The sequence below is a fragment of the Chiloscyllium punctatum genome, chromosome 12 (genome assembly GCF_047496795.1).
Source record: "Chiloscyllium punctatum isolate Juve2018m chromosome 12, sChiPun1.3, whole genome shotgun sequence".
In the NCBI taxonomy this organism is placed as follows: domain Eukaryota; kingdom Metazoa; phylum Chordata; class Chondrichthyes; order Orectolobiformes; family Hemiscylliidae; genus Chiloscyllium; species Chiloscyllium punctatum.
This window is the reverse complement of record NC_092750.1, coordinates 23,566,571-23,585,874: the sequence shown is the minus strand read 5'-3', so window position 1 is coordinate 23,585,874 and position 19,304 is coordinate 23,566,571. Positions and strand designations below refer to the sequence as shown.

General features: G+C 40.4%; 2 protein-coding genes across 16 annotated transcripts in view; one reads left to right on the top strand and one right to left on the bottom strand.

The window, feature by feature from the left end:
- nol8 (nucleolar protein 8) overlaps positions 1 to 9,625 on the bottom strand; it is a 44,991-nt gene extending 35,366 nt beyond the window's left edge. The window contains exons 1-8 of one of the 10 annotated variants that reach the window (XM_072582103.1): positions 9,526 to 9,625; positions 9,107 to 9,306; positions 8,138 to 8,182; positions 5,732 to 5,932; positions 3,635 to 3,697; positions 2,909 to 2,987; positions 1,763 to 1,913; positions 448 to 516 (exon numbers count right to left, since the gene is read on the bottom strand). In XM_072582103.1, coding sequence (XP_072438204.1) covers positions 448 to 516; positions 1,763 to 1,913; positions 2,909 to 2,987; positions 3,635 to 3,697; positions 5,732 to 5,870 — 501 coding nt within the window. In that variant the 5' untranslated portion in view covers positions 5,871 to 5,932; positions 8,138 to 8,182; positions 9,107 to 9,306; positions 9,526 to 9,625. The other 9 variants (XM_072582106.1, XM_072582105.1, XM_072582109.1 and 6 more) reach the window with 9 other exon arrangements.
- cenpp (centromere protein P) overlaps positions 1 to 19,304 on the top strand; it is a 353,297-nt gene that overhangs the window by 13,104 nt on the left and 320,889 nt on the right. Inside the window, exon 1 of one of the 6 annotated variants that reach the window (XM_072582121.1) lies at positions 9,570 to 9,695. The exons of 1 other annotated variant lie outside the window; for it this stretch is intronic. The gene's annotated coding sequence lies outside the window, so the exon portion shown is untranslated. 4 more of the 6 variants (XM_072582120.1, XM_072582126.1, XM_072582125.1 and 1 more) reach the window with 4 other exon arrangements.

Sequence of the window (19,304 nt, the reverse complement as noted above, 5' to 3'; positions counted from 1 at the left end):
CTCGATGCGTGTCACTCTAATGTGACATGGCGGGGTGGGGGCGTGGCCAAGCACTAACAGGCCAGGCGTTTCTCCATGAAAGCCCCCAAAAAACTCACTCGACATCTGTCACTTAGATGCGATGTGGGGAGGGGAACGTGGCCAAGCACGCTCTTAGTTAGAAGTCTGCTTCTCCGGTAAGATTTTTAAAAATTTCACCATTAAACTGTCACATTCTGAAAACTGAAAAATTCCGAAAGACAGCTGATCTCAAGCATTTCGGATAAAGGATCTTCTACCTGTACTCAAATTTGAGTGCTTCATTGTAGAGATGTCTTAACAACATTGAAGACATTCAACTCCAGAACTTCATGACAATTTTCTCACGATTTCTCGTTCTTTCCAACATGAACTTTTAAAGTATTTCTCCAACAACCTTTGTTACAACTTTATTATTAAAAAGGATATTTTCTTTTGACCGTTTTTCCGCAGATGAAGGATGGGTAGCACTCGTCCAAATTTACTCACAACCCAATCCTGAGGGATTAAAAAAATGTATTTGATTTGTTACACAAATAGGATAACAATTAACAGCACGCTTTCTTTTATTGTGGTAGCTCCCCCAGTATGTGATTTATGTTACGAGCTTCAGGAATACAGCATCAGTCATTGCCAATACATGGTATGCACAAAAACAAGGAAATGATGGCATATTTTAAAAATTTAATTCTCAGATTTCACCTCAAATATTGTATCCAACTATTGGTCCCGCATTTCAACAGGAATGCCAAGGACTTAGGGAGCTGTCCAAGATTTACCAAAATAGTACCATAGTCAAGGGGCGCTAGTCCCAATATAGACTAGAAGAACTGTACTGCTGGGATGCTTCAACATCACATTTTTTGGGGTATACAAAATGGGGATGCCAACAACCTCCATATCTAAAGAGTAAAACAAATCAGTAAGCCACTTGTATATGCACAAAAGTAAAGTTCTCTTTGAACAATGTCCAATTTTGGCTAGTGCTGCACAAACAAAACAAGCATGTGCAAAAAGAAAATGCAGGGTAGAGCCACACATGAACCGGATCCTTAACAAAGTACAGAATGATAGGAAAGTTAAGAGAAATGGGTAATCATTAGCTTTGAAATTATTGCTCAAAGAACTCAAAAGTAATTTAAAAAAAAAGCGACTATCTTTTCCAGAAGTAGGAGAAAGTGAGGACTACAGATGCTGGAGAAGTCAGAGTTGAAAAGGGTGGTGCTGGAAAAGCACAGCAGGTCAGGCAGCATCAGAGGAGCAGGAGAGTCGATGTTTTGGGCATAAGCCTGTCATCAGCCCGAAACATCGACTCTCCTGATCCTCTGATGCTGCCTGACCTGCTGTGCTTTTCCAGCGCCACCCTTTTCGACTCTAACTTCTCTAGCACTCATCTATTTCTTCAATTTTGCATCATTTTCATTGTTTATCTGGAGTCAACAAGGAAAAGAAAATTCAGGACCACTGTCAACAAATTTTTCAGGTGATAATCAATTATCAGAACACACTTCCAGGTAAGGTAGGGAGGGCAAAATTCTTGGAACTATTTAAAAAATTATTGTAAGCCGTGTTGGGCGAATTATAAGTAGGTGAGGTGGACTCAATACTTATTAATGCTTCTTATTATTAGATTTCTCAAACATATTATTTTGTGTGCATTTCAATTTAGGCAAGAAAAATTAAGAAATTAACTGATGCAAAATTCAGTTTCACATGAAGACAATTTAAGAAAATCATCACTTGCCTTGTGGTCAGGTATTTCTGTTCCTGGTACAGCTGACCTGATATTGAAGTTTTCAACACCAGCTTTCTTTAGAGATTCTACCACTTTGGTTGTGTTGTTAACTTGTTGTTTGAACTGATTTTCAGCTACAACCTGTCGTTCTTGAGCAAGCCTACAGAATGTATACAAAAGTGAGTTTTAATGTAAAACATGCATTTCTTTAAAACAAGTACAAAAGTCGAACTCAATTTGTTCCTGAAATACCTAATAATAGAATTGTAGAATTATACAAACACAGAAAGGGGCTATCATGCCTGTTGTTCTTTGGAAGAACTAGTCTGGCATCTTTGTTCTTTCCACATTGTGCAAAGTTTGCACAGTTTCATGTATTCAGCTAATTCCCTCGAATATTGCTGGTGATTGCTTCTAGCAGATTTTTTTTTTCCCCCTCAGGTTACCTCATTTTTGTCAACCACCATGAATCTCTGTTCCCTGTTTACCAAGCTTTCTGCCACTGAACACTCTTTTTCTGCACTGATTCAACACCTCTACAGTTTTGAGCACCATCATCAGCTCTCAGAGTTACAGGAATCCAAAGTCCTTCCTCCAACACTATCTCCCCAACCATACATTCATGGGGGGTGGGGAGAAGAGGGAGAGACAGAGACGGTTGAAGTGGGGGGGGGGGGGAAAGAAGAGGCAGAGAGAGAAAGAAAAAGCAAGAGAAAAAGCAAGAAAGTGAGAGAAAAAGAAGAGAGAAAAAGAGTGACAGAGAGAAAAACTGGCAATAGTCAGTACCCCTCTGGAGAGGTGCAAGGTTGAGAAGGAGGGTCCTTTGTGGTAACCTCAGCCAACGTGCGAACTGAACTCACCACAATGGCATCACTCTGCATTATTACCAGCCATCCAACCAATTGAACTAAACTGATACCATCATCTCCAATACAATATGTACAGACTGACATTTTCCAAACATCAAACTAATAGTTATATTGATGCAAAAAATATATGCTGGACATACTTCTGTTCAAAGAAAATATACCATTGGAAAATTGTGAAAGAATAAATTCTCAACTATTTTAGAATGTCAAAATATTTGAACTTTGCAAACCAATAAAGACAATCAAAAATTAACAATCTGCAAGGTGATTAACGAACAGAACTCACTTATGTAAAAAACATTCTTTGGCTAATTCAACTTGCAGTGTTTCACCTTTCCACTTTGATTTATTCAGAACCGAAATACCTAGAAATCATAAAAAATAAATACAATAGTTGAATAGGAGTTCCCTAAGAGAATTAACAGTAGAGATAAAGCAGCTATGAAAAATAATCCTTCCCTTTCTGTTCCCCAAAAGACTTAATTTGTTTGTTTTCTGACTGACTGCTTCCAGTGAATTTGAAGAATATACATATAGACAATCAGTTCATTCTCTTCAGACACTTTGCTGAGCTCGCGACAGAAGTATCTGTCCATAGACTATACATTCATCCAATGCGTTATAGAGTTACAACACTACAGATTTTCAAAAACTAGCCAGACGATGACCATGAAACCACTAACAATTGTTGTAAAAACCCATCTGGTTCACTAATGTACTTTGAGGAAGGCATTCTACTATCCTGACCGGAGTTGAGTAGATGGGACTCCAGACTCTCAGCATGTGCCTGATTGTTAAATACCCTCTGGATAATTAGGACTGAACAATAAATCTGGGCTAGCCAGTGATACTCACATCCCACGAATGAACTAAAACAACAGTAAAAAATTTTATTTACAATTTGGTACCTTTTCTAAAACAGAATGGCGAACAAAAATTGTAACGGGAATCTATATAAAGGGTAAATTGTGTTACAATATTTAAAGAAAATTGAACAAAACTATATACTTACATTGTTTTAAATCTCTTTCTGAAGCATTGATATTAATGTAACCAAACGTCTTAATAGGATTACCTAGAGAAGAGATTCTAATCAGTCATGATCAAAGGAGTTATGACATTATATTTTTATTTTTAATGAGATTTTTATGAGATGACTCTGACTAACTGGACTAAAAAATCCTGCTGCAAAAAAGCTGCTGCAAATCATTTGCCTTGACAACTGCAAGCCCTGCATGACATATGGAGAAAGGTATGCTTAGACATGTAAACTCTCCTGAAATACTTGAAGGACATTACAAACAAAGAAGGGATAAGAATTCAACCTTCAGAGCGAAACAACAAACAGGAGGAAGAACTTCAAAGGAACTCAGCATATTTGCTTTATTGCTTTCTTGATTCCTCAAAATTAGCAATACTACCATTTGCTGTCAAAAAAAAACCTGGCTGCACAGGGTGCAGAACTCAAAGTCTATGTCTAGGACATCCACCTTCACAGTAAACTCACCTTTAATTTGTTAAAGAAAAGCTAGATTCCTGGTATGCTTTAACATGAATTAATCCAAAATTAAAAAGGGAGCTACAAAAGCTATATAGATCTGTAGTGCACAGGCCACATGGTGGGCATGCTCAGCAGTTGTGACAATCACTGATTTCAATTTGAAAATAAGATACCCTTTGAAACCTTAATAAAAAGCCTTTTTACTAAACGATGTGACAGATACATGACTGAAGTATATGTTCTCAAATAGGATGTTGGGTTTTGGACTTCTCTGGGGTCTGGATCTCTTTTCGTTTTGACTAGGTTACCAATTTAGGAAATTCATATCTGATCCAGTAAAGATGAAGGGGAAGAAAGGAAGAAATAAAAATCTGTGAGGATGTAAAAAAATTAACCAACATCCTAGATTCTGAGGATATGTTCATTGCTGAAGAAAATTGTCCACAAAGCATGGGCTTCACTTTTAGCAACACAAAGTTGAACTGACCAACTATCTTCAGGTGACCACAGCAGTGATGTCATCAGGCAGGGCTAGCAGCCAATCACACTGATGACTTCTCACAAACACAAATCCAAGTCATTAAATAATCTCAGTATGTGAAAAATAAAAAAAGTTAGAATCAGAAAATAATTTTTAAAAATCTAGAGGACTGGATTATAAGGATGCTGCAGTTATGCTGCAGCTATATAAAACCATGGTTAAACACCTTTTGGAGTTCTGTGAGCAGATCTAGGCAGCACACTAAGAAGAATATATTGGCTTTGGAGGGAATACAACATAGGTTTACATGAATAATACTTGGACTTCAGGGGTTAAGTTATGAGGACAGATTACACAAATTAGGCCTGTTTTCTCTTGGATTTAGAAGGTTACTGGGTGATCTGATTGAAGTCTTCAGGATATTAACAGGAAACGACAGGGTAGATAAAGTATTTCCACTGGTTGGGGATTCTAGAACTAAGGGGCAAAGACTGAAAATTTGGGCCGCTTTGTTTAGGGAGCGATGTTAGGAAGCATTTTTATACACAAAGGGTGATAGATTTTGGAACTCTCATCCACAAATGGCAGTGGTGCATAATCAGTTGTTAGTTTAAAATCTGAGATAGTTAGAAATTTGTTAAGTGAAGATATTGTAAGGGAAGGTCAAAGTCAGGTATATAGAACCGTGCCACAAATTAGCCATTAAATGGTGAAACAGGCTTGAAAGGCTGAATGGTCTACTCCGGTTTCTATTTTTATAATAGAAAAAAAATTGATATAACACAAATCCAAAACATTTTTACTGAGTAAGATAGCTTTTTGGATTATGCATGTCATTTATTAGACCATTAAAACCCTGTTATGTCACATTATAAGGCTCTTTTGGGGTTTTGTTTTTTGAATGCTACAGTATAACAGGAAAAATTCACATCAATTAAATGATTTTTTAAAATTGTCACTTCAAGGACTTTATCTCACACTCTATGGAGGCACATGGCATCACTGAAAGTCCAGATCCTAGAGATTAAATTGTGCAATTATAGATTAAACAAGTAGATAGTACCTGAACAAATGAAACATAGCTGAAGTTCAATTACACTAAACTAAACCATGAACATTAACATTACCTTCATTGTCTTTCCTGAATACAAGATCCACATCTGTCACAGCACCAAATGTGCTAAACCTTTCTTTAATTTCATTTTCAGAGACCGTGTGATGTAATCCCCCAACAAATAAACGTTTCAAATGTTTGGTCATTTCCATTTTTTGGATTGTTGTATCATTTTAATTGGAGAATGTCAAAAGCACCCAAGGCCAAAAGTATTCTAAGGAGCAATAAAATAACAAAATGAAGATACACATATTAATGTCACACAACTTTTATTGATAACACAATGTTAAAAAAAGAGAACAAGTATATTTAAAAAAGAACTTCTGTTTATCTCTCTGCATTGCAAATATTCAATTGTAGAGTCATACCACACTGAAACAGTCCCATCCGCGCGGATGGGACATCCCAATCTGACCTCGTGCCATTTGTCAGCATTTGGTCCATACCCCTCTAAACTCTTCCTATTCATAAACCCATCCAGATGCGTTATAAAATGTTGTAATTTTACCAACCTCCACCAATTCCTCTGGCAACTCATTCCACACATGCACCACTGTCTGCACGAAAAAAATTAATCTTCAGTTCCTTTTTAAATATTTCCCCTCTCACCTTAAACCGCTAGATTTGGACTACCCACCTAGGAAAGATACCTTGACTATTCACTCTATCCATGTCCCTCATGATTTTATAACTCTCATCACATCAGGAAAAAAAAAGCCCCAGCCTATTCAATCACTCGCTGTAACTGATCACCCTGTCTGTTTTGCTTTTGCAATTTTAGGCCATGAAGTGCATAATAAATATCATGGGAGAGGTAAAAAGGACTGAATAGCAACATTTTTGGATAAAGATCCATGAACCAACAACAGGGTTAAAAACTGAATGAACTACGGATTCTGGAAAACAGAAACATAAACAGAAATTTCTGGAAAAGCTCAGCAGGTCTGGCAGCATCTTGGAGTGAAATAAAAGTTAACGTTTCAGATCGAGTGACCCTTCAGAGTTCCGAGTCCTCAGTTTTGAGGTAGGGTCTCTTGACCCGAAACTTGAACAGTAAAATGTATATGAACAAAAAAAAACTGACAATAATTTGCATTGATGTATCACTTTTACTTTTCTAAAATGTTCTAAGGCTCTTTCAAAGATGAGTTTTCAAACAAAATATGATACTTTGCCATGTTTTAGGGCAGGTAGCCTAAAGTGATTAGAAAGGTTTATTTTAAGGAAGGTCTAAAAACGATGGGAGAGGTTGAAAGGAAGGTAAGTTCAGTGAGAAAAATTTTACAGTTTAGAAATTAAACAGCAGAAGACACAGCTTGAAAGAAAATGTGACATCTGCAAAAGGCCATAATTGGAGGACCACCTAGATCAAGGAAGTTTACAGGATTGGGGGGAGATTAGAGATAGGGCATTGCCAAGGCAGGATTTGGAAACTTGGATGAGAATTTTAAAACATGAGTTATTGCCTGACCAGGAGCACCTACAATACTGTTAACATATGATGGGTGAATGAGTGTTTATGTGAATCAAAATGCAGGGAGCAAAATTGTGGATTTACTAAAGATTTGCTTGCAAACAGTCAGGAGGGTACCAGAATCATCACGTCTTCAGGTAACTGACAAATGGATCAGGGTTTCAGCTGCAGATGAGTTAAGGAAGAGACCAAGTTGGGCAATGCAAACAAGGCTGAAATAAGAAGTTTTGGTACAGGTGGTCAGAAGCTCATCTTTGGGCCATACACAACTGCAAATGGTGGAAGGAATTAGTAGCTAGGGATCGGATTTTGTGGTGGGGATCAAAGATACTGGTTTGGTTTTCGCAATATTTATTTGGAGGAATAAGGTGCAGTACTGACTGTGGGATAAGTAACACCAGAGCCAGTTCAGATGAGTAGTGGGAAGGTAGCACTGGGTAATGTTAGCATACATATAAAACTTGTTGATGTACCGAGAAGGGGAAACAGGTGGTGATATTCTTGTCTATTTGCCACCCTTGACCTTCTAAATACCATTGTCCGAGAGTTTAGAAAGTGCCTTCTAAGGAGCCTTGGTAAATTTCTGCAGAACAAAAAGCAATGGAGTAGTTGGAGTTAAAATAAGAAATGCTTATCTGGAATGAGAGTAAGTGCCAGAATAAAGAGGAACTGTGTGCAAAAGCAACATGAGAACCAGGATTTAAACTGGTAATAACAAAAAACAAAATCAAAATTGAGGATGAGTATATGGTCTAAAAGTCTTGAACTCAATGTTGAGTCCAGAGGGCTGTAAAATGTCATGCTATTCCTCAAGTACTGTAAAGTTAAAAATCACACAATACCAGATTACAGTTCAACAGGTTTATTTGGAAGTACTAGCTTTTGGGACACTGCTCCTTCATCAATTCCAAATAAATCTCTTGGACTATAACATATAGTCTTTACCTTTGTCCACTCCAATCCAACACCAGCACCTCCTCATCTTAAGTTCTGCAGTAAGCAGAGATAAAAAAAAACATCAACTCAAGATGGTGAATTAAAATGACATGCAACCTGAAGCTCAGGTCTTGCTTATAGAATGAACAGTGGTATTCAACAAACTCCTTGCATGTTCAGCCATCCTTCAACTTGAGTAAAAATGTCAAGTCTTTCTCCGACCTAGAGAATTTTCAGCAGCTCAGTAGGACTTCTAACATGCACAATATTTTGCTATTAACATTAATTTATTTTGTTTTTAAAATCACAGTCGTGACTTCGCCTAGATTCAGTACTGATCATACTTAGCCAAACACTCGATTGCATCCTGCAAATTCACCTTCAGCTGTTTTGGTACCGACATCTCATGTGATCATTTAACAACCGTATTTGTATTGCCCTGATTTCATTCTTGTACACCGAAAGCTTAATTTGTAAGGCTCAGTCTATTGCATTCAAAGCATCCAGCACAGATCACTGTGCCATAACTAACCAGCCTCACTGAGATTCCCTTCCTCTCTCTGAACGCAAAAAAATTTGGTTACAAACATTCAAGTCACAGACCAGGTTGAAACTGAAAAGGCGACGCGTTCCTGATTTTAGTCCTTCAGCGTATACTTCAACCATTTAAATACAAACCTAAAAAAAAAATTCGAAACTAGAAATCTGAAACAAAAAAACAGAAACTGCTGGAGAAACTCAACTGGCCTGATGGCATTCGCGGAGAGAAAGCAGATTCAACATTTCGGCTTCAGTGATCTTTCTTTAGCTGTTTTTTACTTCGATCCCATACTTTTAACCACGCCCTTAAAAAAATATTAGAACGACTTTTATGAATTTAAGATCTTCAGCTTCTTTTACGTGAGGGAAAATATGGAAATTCAGATGCGATAAGAAGGAATTTCCTGAGAATCTCAATTTGTACACATTGTCACTCACGTTGCCAGTTCATGGTCCACCCAGGTTATTCTTCCTTACGGTCCTGCTCAACCTCTTTCTTCAGTTCCACCAGTTAAAAGAAGTAAAAAGGAAGGAGCGGGACTCGGGCTGTGAAAAATATTCATCGAGGGGACAATCAGCAGGCGTCGTTCACGTTATCATTAGTAACGGCACGCACGAGATTAACAAAACGCAGATATCTGTTTGTGTTAACAAAAACACATCATGTCAATGTGGAGTCATTTAAGGGTGTCACACAGAAAAGAAACGGAAACGCTCCATGCTAACATTGTTTCCGAGAAAGGGGTGCGAGTATCAAATTAGAAATAATATCAATAGAATGTCGCCAAAATTTAAAGTGCTCCCGGAAAGCAAAACGGACAGTGTAAATGTCTAAAAGTGAAATGCTGTGATCTTACAGTTGTGGTGAAATTTTGCAGCCGAGCTATTTTGTTCTGACGACAGGGTTCACCTCTGGTTGACTGGCAGTTGCACGAGCCCGCGCGCTGCTCTCGCGCTGTGGGTTTGAATGGTGTAACGCGCGACTTCTGTTGGTGACTGCAACCTTGAAATTTCCACTTTGACCAAGGTTAAAAAAAATTCTCTCGGCGTTGAAGGTTGGGAGGTGTATTTTTTTTTGAAAAGTTTTATTTTAGAATTATCATTTTGTCACCCACTGATTTATACAATCTCGGGATAGGACTCCTTCGGGTGGCCGGCCGGTGCAAAACGCGAGTTTTTGGATTAACCGCCTTTACATCGCCAGCAAGGAATGGGGAACTCCATTGACTGCAATCATTATTGTTTCACGTCAGGCGCTATGTATAATGGCTAGTACATCCAAAACACCCCTGTTTTGCTCCGCTGTTCGAGACGAGGTACTAGCCACGTTTGTGGTGGTTGTAAAAAAACAATCCAGGGGTCGAACTGGGAAATGTTACTCTGTTAAAAATGCATATAACTGCAAAATTGTTTGTCTGGGAAACAGAATCTGAAGAAGTCGTACCGAAGTTTTGTTGAAATATATGAAATGAATAAGAGTGGCTAAGGTAAAACATTGGTCCTTTCGAGGAGGAGAAGGAGGATTTAACAATAGGAAATCCGGAAACGGCTGAGGCGTTGGACAGTTATTTTGTGTTGATTTTCACAGTGGAAGGCACAAATAAAATGCTAGCAATTGATAACAAGGAGGCTTAACTTGGGGAAAATTCTTGTATCTGCAATCAAGGCAGAAATAGCGAGACATCTGGATAGAAATTGTCCCATTGGGCAGATGTAGCAGCCACTCATGAAAGACAGATAATGTTTAACTAATTTACTGGAATTGTTTGAGGATATTACGAGTGGGGTGGTTCACAGGGAACTGGTGCAAGTGGTACACCTGGGTTTCCAGAAGGCTTTCAACAAGGTGCTGCACAAAAGTCTGCCGCATAAGATAAAGGTGCAAGGCGTTACTGGTCATGTGTTAGCAAAGATAGAAGATCTGCTAACTAACAGAAAACAGAGTGGGGTAAATGAATGTTTTTCTGGTTGGCGATCAGTGACCAGTGGTGTGGCTCAGGGATCAGTATTGGGACTGCAATTGTTTATAATTTACATAAATGATTTAGAATTGGGGATCAAATGTCATATGTCGAAGTTCACAGATGATACCCAGATGAGTGGTAGAGCAAAGTCGCAGAGGGATATAGTTCGGTTAAGTGAGTGAGCAAGGGTCTGGTAGATGGATTACAATGTTGGTAAATGTGAGGTCATCCACTTTGGTAGGATTAACAGCAAAATGGATTGTTACTTAACTAGTGAAAATTTGCAGCATGCTACTGTGCAGAGGGATCTGAGTGTCCTTGTGCATGACTCACAAAAAGTTGGTTTACATGTGCAACAGGTAATTAAGAAGGCAAATGGAATATTCTCCTTCAATGTTACATGGATGGAGTTTAAAAATAGGGATGCCATTCTGCAGCTGTACTGGGTCCTGCGAGTGACATTGGAATAGTGTGTATAGTCCTTACTTGAAAGTATACGTATTGGCATTGAAGGGATTGCAGAGGAGGCTCACTAAGTCGATTCCAGAGATGAGATGGTTGGCTTATGAGGAGAAATTGAGTAGACTGGGACTATACTTATTGTAATTTAGAAGAATGAGAGGAGATCTTATAGAAGTATAAAAAATTATGAGGGAAATAGATAGAAGCAGGGAAAGTGAAACTAGAACTGGAGGCATAGCTTCAAAATAAGGGGAAACAGATTTAGGACTGAGTTGAGGAGGAACTTTTTCACCCAAAGAGTTGTGAATCTGGAATTCCCTGTCTAGTGAAGTCATTGAGGCTACCTCATTGAACTTTTTAAAGACAAAGATAGATAGACTTTTAAACAGTAAAGGAATTAAGGGTTATGGAGAGTGGGCAGGTCAGTGGAGCTCAGTCCATGAAAAGATCAGCCACGTTCTTATTGAATGGCAGATCAGGCTTGAGGGGCCAGATGGCTTATTCCTGCTCCAATTTCTTATGTTATTATGAAAACCACAGTGTCCAAGAACAAGACCCTCTGATGTAGGGGAGAGTGGCTCGGGTTTCTGGACGGGTTTTGTCTGCTTGTTTGGGTTTGTTGCGGACTGCGTTCATTGGGTACCCATTCTTTTTGAATACACGGTATAGGTGATTTTCCTCTGGTCTGCATAGTTCCTCTGTGCTGTAGTGTGATCATTCTCCAATTTTGACTCCTTTGCTGGTGAAATTAATCATCTGTGAAGATTAGTAGATCAAGTTTAAGAGATCATTAGAACTGCTAAACATCACAGAAGGGTTATGATGCAGAAGGAGGCCAATTGGGTCCATCAATGTCTACACCAACTCTCCACATGAGCATCATGACATAATAGCAAATTTTGAGAAGATTTGTAGCTCAGGTTGAGGTTTTGGATGTAGGTTTGCTCGCTGACCTGAAAGGTTCATTTCCAGACGTTTCATTACCTTACTAGGTAACATCTTCAGTGGACCTCATGCAAAACAATGCTGAAAATTCCTGCTTTCTATTTATATCTTTGGGTTGGTGATGTCATTTCCTGTGGTGATGTTACTTTCTGTGGTGAAGTCACTTCCTGTTCCTTTTCTCAGGGGGTGGTAGATGGGGTCTAACTCAATGTGTTTGTTGACAGAGTTCCAGTTGGAATGTCATGCTTCTAGGAATTCCCATGCGTGTCTTTGTTTGGTCCTTAGCAGAGGCAGTAATGCAGAGACTTGAGCAAACAGCTCTGCCAACCACCCAACCCAAACTCTGGGTCCGCTGCGTGGACTTTGTCATCATTAAACAAAACAAGTTAGAGGAAACCTTCAAGACCATCAATAATACCCTTACTGGCATTAAATTCACGAAAGAGGAGTATAACAACAACAAACTGCCATTCCTAGATGTCACAGTAGAACGAAGAGTCATTGGGGAACTTCAAACCAGCGAGCACAGAAAAACAACACATACAGACCAAATATTGAACTACAGAAGCAATCATCCCAACACCCACAAATGAAGCTCCATCAGAACATTATTTCAATGAGCCAACACACACTACAGCACAGAGGAACTATGCAGACCAGAGGAAAATCACCTATATCGTGTATTCAAAAAGAATGGGTACCCAATGAACGCAGTCCGCAACAAGCAGACAAAACCCGTCCAGAAACCCGAGCCACTCTCCCCTACATCAGAGACGTCTCAGAAATGACTGCCAGATTACTCAGATCCCTGGTATCATGGTCGCCCAAAAACCCACCAACACACGAAAACAGCAACTAATGAACTTGAAAGACCCTATACAGACATTGAGCAAAACTATCAAAATATTGTGCAAGGACTGTAACAAACACCACATTGGACAAACAGGCAGAAAACTAGCCACCAGGAACACCAACTAGCCACAAAAACCATGACCCTCTCTCACTATTATCTTCACATGTGGATGAGGAAGGACACCACTTTGACTGGGACAATACATCCATCCTTAGACCAGCCAAACAAAGACACACATGAGAATTCCTAGAAGCATGGCATTCCAACTGGAACTCTATCAACAAACACATCGAGTTAGATCCCATCTCCCATCCCCTGAGAAAAGGAACAGGAAGTGACTTCACCACAGGAAATGACATCACCAACCCAAAGCAACCCAATCATATAAATAGAAAGCAGGAACTTTCAGCATTGCTTCGCCTGAGGTCCACTGAAGATGTTACCGAGTAAGGTAACAAAACATCTGGAAATGAACCTTTCAGCTCAGAGAGCAAACCTACATCCAAAATCATGGCATAATGCCATTCTCTTGCCTTTCTCCCCACACATTTAAACATGTTTTTAAAAAATCATCCAATGTCATGTTGAATGCTTCAGTTGAACTTGCCTCACGTCAGCTTCAGCGCATTAGGTTGATAGCAGGTTTGGAGGGATTGCCTTACAAGGAGAAGTTGACTAGATTAGGCCACTCAAGATATTGGAGCAGATTCACTGCTGTCTTGTGGTGCAGTGGTAGTATCCTTGCCCTGGATGAGGGAGGCCCACATTCAAGTCCCACCTGCTCCAGATATGTGTAATAACATCTCTGAACAGATTGTTTAGAAAAATAGGTTGGAGCAGGATTAGGGCATTTGGCACATGGAGTCTGCTCTGCCATTTGATCACAGTTGATATATTTATCAACTCCATTCACCTGCCTTCTCCCTATAACCCTTGATCTTCTTACTAATCAAGAACCTATCTATTTCTGTCTTCAATACATTCAGTGACTTGGCCTCCATAGCTTTCTGCAGCAATCAGTTTCACAGATTTATCACCCTCTGACTGAAGAAATTCCTCCTCATTTCAGTTCGAAAAGGCCATCCTTTCACTCCAAGGCTATAGCACGCTCACTGTGTCCAGACCTCTCAGTCTTCTGCAAGTTTCAATTTGATCCCCCCTCAACCTTCTAAACTGAGTACAGCCCCAGTGTCCTCAACTGCTTCGTATATGACAGGACTTTCATCGCGGGATTGTTCTTGTAAACAATAATTGTTTACTGGACTGTGCCTTATGTCCATTTGAATTTAGAAGGATAAGGCGTGATCTCTTTGAAACATACAAGATTCTTAGGAGACTTGATAGGGTAGATGTGGAAATATTGTTTCCCCTTGTTTTGGAATCTAAAAACAGAGAGCATAATCTCAGAATAAGGGGTTTCATATTTGAGACAAAGAGGAGGAACTATTTCTTCTCTCAGGGTAGTCAATCTGTAGAGTTATTTATTACAGCGGGCTGTTGAGGCTGGGCTATTAAGTGTATTCAAAGTTAAGATAGAAAGATTTTAATCAGTAAGGGTTATTGGGCAAAGGCATTGGGGTTGAGGATTCAGGCCAGCCATGATCTCATTGAATGGCAGAGCAGTCTCAATGAGCTGAATGGACAGATTCTACCCCTGCATCTTATGGGCAGTGCATTCTTACCAGAACCACTAATTGTGAGAATTTATTTAATTCTCATATCACATTTGCTTCATTTCCAAACCATTTTAAGTCTGTACCCTCACATTTTTGATCTTCTTAGGTGTGATAACAGTTTTTCCCTATCTTATCTATCCAGCCCCCAAAACAAGCATCCTATTAATCTAGGAAAAGGATGATGAAACTAAATGCTGATGAAATCACAGTTCTTATGAAGCACCTCTTCTCTGTCACAGGTGTGAACCTGCACTTCACTACCTCAACTCTTACTGGAAGAGGTTACTGCTTGAGAGAGGTTTATTGTTTTTTACAGCACTATAGTGAGACACACTGGTTTTAACAACTGGGAGATTTTGCTTATTATTGGGGAATGATGTTATTTGATAAGTTCACATGATTTTCAAAAGGGTGACAGAGCACTGGAACATTTAGCCTCGTTTAAAAGTTGGGGAGTGTGGCTGTCCAGGTTTTATGGTATTTGTATCCAGCAAAGTTGGGCAATATAAATCCATGTGTGGCAGTAGTGGGACATTGGTCCTGGGCTCTGAAAGTACATAATAAGAAATTGTCAATTCTCTCTTTGTGAACCCACCAGTACTTTGCAAACTAATACTTGAAGATTTCAGATCTTGAGCTGAGAATCTTTTACTGATGTTATCTCTCTATCCACTGCTTTTGATCACATCTCTCACTCTACTGTTTTGTCAATGGCAAGAATATCAGAGCTGAGAGTTTTGGTGAGCAGTGTGGACTTTGCGAGTGTAGTTAGTAATATGTGAGGCTTTGAGCTTCATTTAAAAAAAGGTATTGAGAAGTAAAGCAAATAAGTTATGCCGAGCCTTTATGTTAGGCCACAGTTCTGGTCACCATGTTTTTGGAAGGATGTGAGAGTTATTTCGAGGGTGCAGAAGAAATTTTTCAGAACATTTTTAGGCATGTGGGATTTTATGTTCAAGAATAAATTGGAAAAAACACAAGGAAGGAGCAGAAGTAGGTCATTCGATGTTGCAAGCCTGCCTTGCCATTCAGTATGATCATGGCTGACCATTGAGCTCAATATCCTCAAACAAAGGACAGCCAGAGAATTTTGAGAAGCTTCACACTCATCCATGGACTCCATCAATAAACACGTTGACCGAGACCCAATATACTGACCACTGCAACGAATAACTGGAATTGGCAACTGGAAGCAGTGGGAGCGAAATCAAATGAATTCCAACTGATACAGTACAACAGTGCTTCACAGGAGGCTCACAGTATTGAGGATTTCACCTAGAAAGGGGACGAAACATCTGCAAACCAAATTCCCAGCTTGGCAACAACAACTGCAACCAGTACCCAGGCTACAAATCTTTATGTAAACTCTGAACACTTGCAAGGCCAAGACATGGTAGACTCTGGGCCAAGTGCTGGAAATTGAGATTAGAATGGTAGTCAGTTTTGACTAGCATGAATGTGATGGGTCATTGAACTTTTTTCTGTGCTGTAGATCTCTATGACTGAAGTTTGGAAAGTGGTGCCCTCGTGGTCTTATTGCTGGACAATTAATCCAGAAACACAGGTGATGTTCTGACAATGAGAATAGTGCAATTTGAATTCAATAAAATTCTCCAGTTAAAAGTCAAGAAGTTAAAACATCAATATGAAACCATTGTCAATTGTCAGAAAAACTCATCTGAGCCATTAATACTAATGTCCTTTACGTGACTCTAGACACATTGTGGTTGATATCAACCAGGAGTAAGTGAGGACTGCAGATGCTGGAGATCAGAGTCAAGAGTGTGGTTCTGGAAAAGTACAGCAGGTCAGGCAGCATCCGAGGAGCAGGAGAATTGATGTTTCGGGCATGGGCCCTTCATCAGGAATGAGACTTGTGGGTAAAGGGGGTTGAGAGATAAATGAGAGAGAGGTGGGGCTGGGCTGAAGGTAGCTGAGAGTGCGATAGGTAGATGTAGGTGGGTGTGATGGTGGTAGACTTGAGAGGAGGGTTAATTGGATAGGTGGAAAGGAAGATGGACAGGTAAGACATGTCAAGAGGGCAGTGCCAAGTTGGAAGGTTGAATCTGGGTTAGGTCCTCACCTTTCTCCCCCGGTCCTCACCTTCAACTCCACCAGCCTCTGGATACATTACATCATCCTTTGCCATTTCTGCCACCTACAAACAAACCCCACCACTAGTGATATATTTTCCTCCCCACCCCTATCTGCATTCTGTAAAGACCAGTCCCTCCACGACTCTCTTGTCAGGTCCACACCCCTCCCCTCCTCTCCCACATCTTCCCCTGCCACCGCAATAATTGTAAAACCTGCATCCACATCTCACCACTCACCTCCATCCAAGTCACCAAAGAAGTCTTCCTTATCCATCAGAGATTTACCTGCACTTCCACACACATCATTTATTGTATTTGTTGCTTCTGATGCAGTCTCCTCCATGTGGGCAAACAGGAGGCCTATTTACAGAACATTTCAAAGAACATTTCTGGGACACAGGCACAAAGTAAACCCATTGCTCTATGGTCGAAAACTTTAACTGCCCCTCCCACTCCCCCAAGGATATGCAGGGCCTGGGCCACCTCCATCGACAAACCCTTACCCCCTGCCATCTAGAGGAAAAATGCCTCATCTTCTACCTTGGGACCCTCCAACCACATGGGATCAATGTGGATTTCACCAGTTTCCTCATTTCCCCTCTTCCCCACCTTTTCCCAAATCCAACCTTCCAACTCGGCACCGCCTTCTTGACCTGTCCATCTTTCTTTCTACCTCTCCGATCCACCCTCCTCTCCGACCTATCACCATCACCCCCACCTTTATCTACCTATCGTACTCTCAGCTACCTTCCCCCAGCCCCACCCCATCCCAACCCCCTTTGCCCACAACCTTCAATCCTGATGAAGGGCTCATGACTGAAACGTCGATTCTCCTGCTCCTTAGATGCTGTCTGACCAGCTGTGTTTTTCCAGCATCACACTCTCGACATTGTGGTTGATGTTGATGTTTAACTACCCTCTGAAATGGTCGATGAATCACAAGAAGGTCTCTAAAATTGAATTATACTGGACCGAGACTCCAGAAATGACTTCAGCACACATAGCCTTGTCAACATGTAAAGTTCTCTGGCTAGTGCCAGAATAGGGAGAACTGTCTCACAGACCAGTCAAGCAACAGTACTATGGCTCCATGTCAAACATGGAAACAAAATGCAAGGGAACCTCCTTTGGATCACCACTCACCAGCCTGGAGGAAGCACCGAGGTTGGTGAAAGTGGAGAATATACACTGAATGGGGACAAGAATGGCTCAGCAGTAAGCACTACTGATCAAGTTGGTCAAGTCCTAAAGGACATTGCTGCTCGACTGGATCTGCGGTATGTGGTGAGGGAACCAATGAGAGGAGAAAACATACTTGGATTAATTATCACTTATCTGTTCATGACATTATCAGTAAGAGATACCATTGCAATCCTTGTGGAGTTGAAGACCAATTTCACTTTGAAGGTATTTGCATCAGGTTGTGTGACACCATCACCAAATCCTTAACTGCCCTCTAAAATAGCTGAGAAAGCCATTCAGTTGTAAAAATCGCTAGAAGGTCTCAAAAAATAAATGAAACTGGTTTAACCGGGACAGATTTCGAACAGATCTAGCAACTCAAAAGTGGGCAGCAGCAGAATCATACTTAAAAACAATGTGCAATCTTATGGTTTGGAATATCTCCTGCTCGACCATTGTTGGCAAAACAGGGGGGATCAAACCTGGCTCAATAAAGAGTGCTGGAGGTATGCCAAGAGCAGTACCAGACATTCATGGAAACAAGATGTCAACTTGTGAAGGTACAAGACAGGACTGTAAGAAAAACTGGCATCTGTGATGCTTGTGCACCTCTGGAGGAGGCTGAGCTGGATCATTCACTTGGCACTTCTGGCTAAAGACTAGGAATGCTTCAGCTTTATTTTTGCTCACATGTTCTGGGCTCCTCATCATGAAGGATGGACGTATTTATGGAGCCTCTGTATTGCGTTTTTAAATTATCCACCATGATTCATGACTAGATGTGGCAGGATGTCAGAGCTTAGATCTGATCTACTTGTTGTGAATCGCTTAGCTTTCTAAGCTCTGATGCCCTGCTAAATCCTGTCAGGGTCCACAAATATCCCCATCCCTATCCAAAAGTGCGGTAGATGATCCATCCAGCTTTCTTTAGAGGTCCCTGGCATCACAGGTGCTAGTTTTTCAGCCAATTCAATTCACTCTGTTATGTTAAAAGGTGCTGGATACTACAAAGATTCGGCTTTGACAACATCCCAACAACGGCAATGAAGACATGAGCACTAGAACTTGCCACATCTCAAACCAATCTGTTTCAGCACAGCACTGGCAGAACAATCCAACCCAGCCAAATGACTCCCCCATCAGTCTGTTCTTGATCATCAGTAAAGAGATGGAAGATATTATTGATAGAGCCATCAAGCAGCACTTGCTAAGCAATAATTTGCTCACTATGACCAGTTTTGGTTCTGCCAGGGCCTCTCAGTGCCTGACCTCGTTACAACCTTGGTTCAAACATAGCTAAAAGAGCTGAATTCCAGAGGTGAGGTGAGAGTGACTGCTTTTGATATCAACGCTGTTTTTGATTGAGTCCCCAACAAAGAGCCCTGGAAAAATTGGAATTGGGAGAAAACTCTCCATTAGTTGGAGTCATACCAGGCGTAGAGTTACCTCCACTCCAGG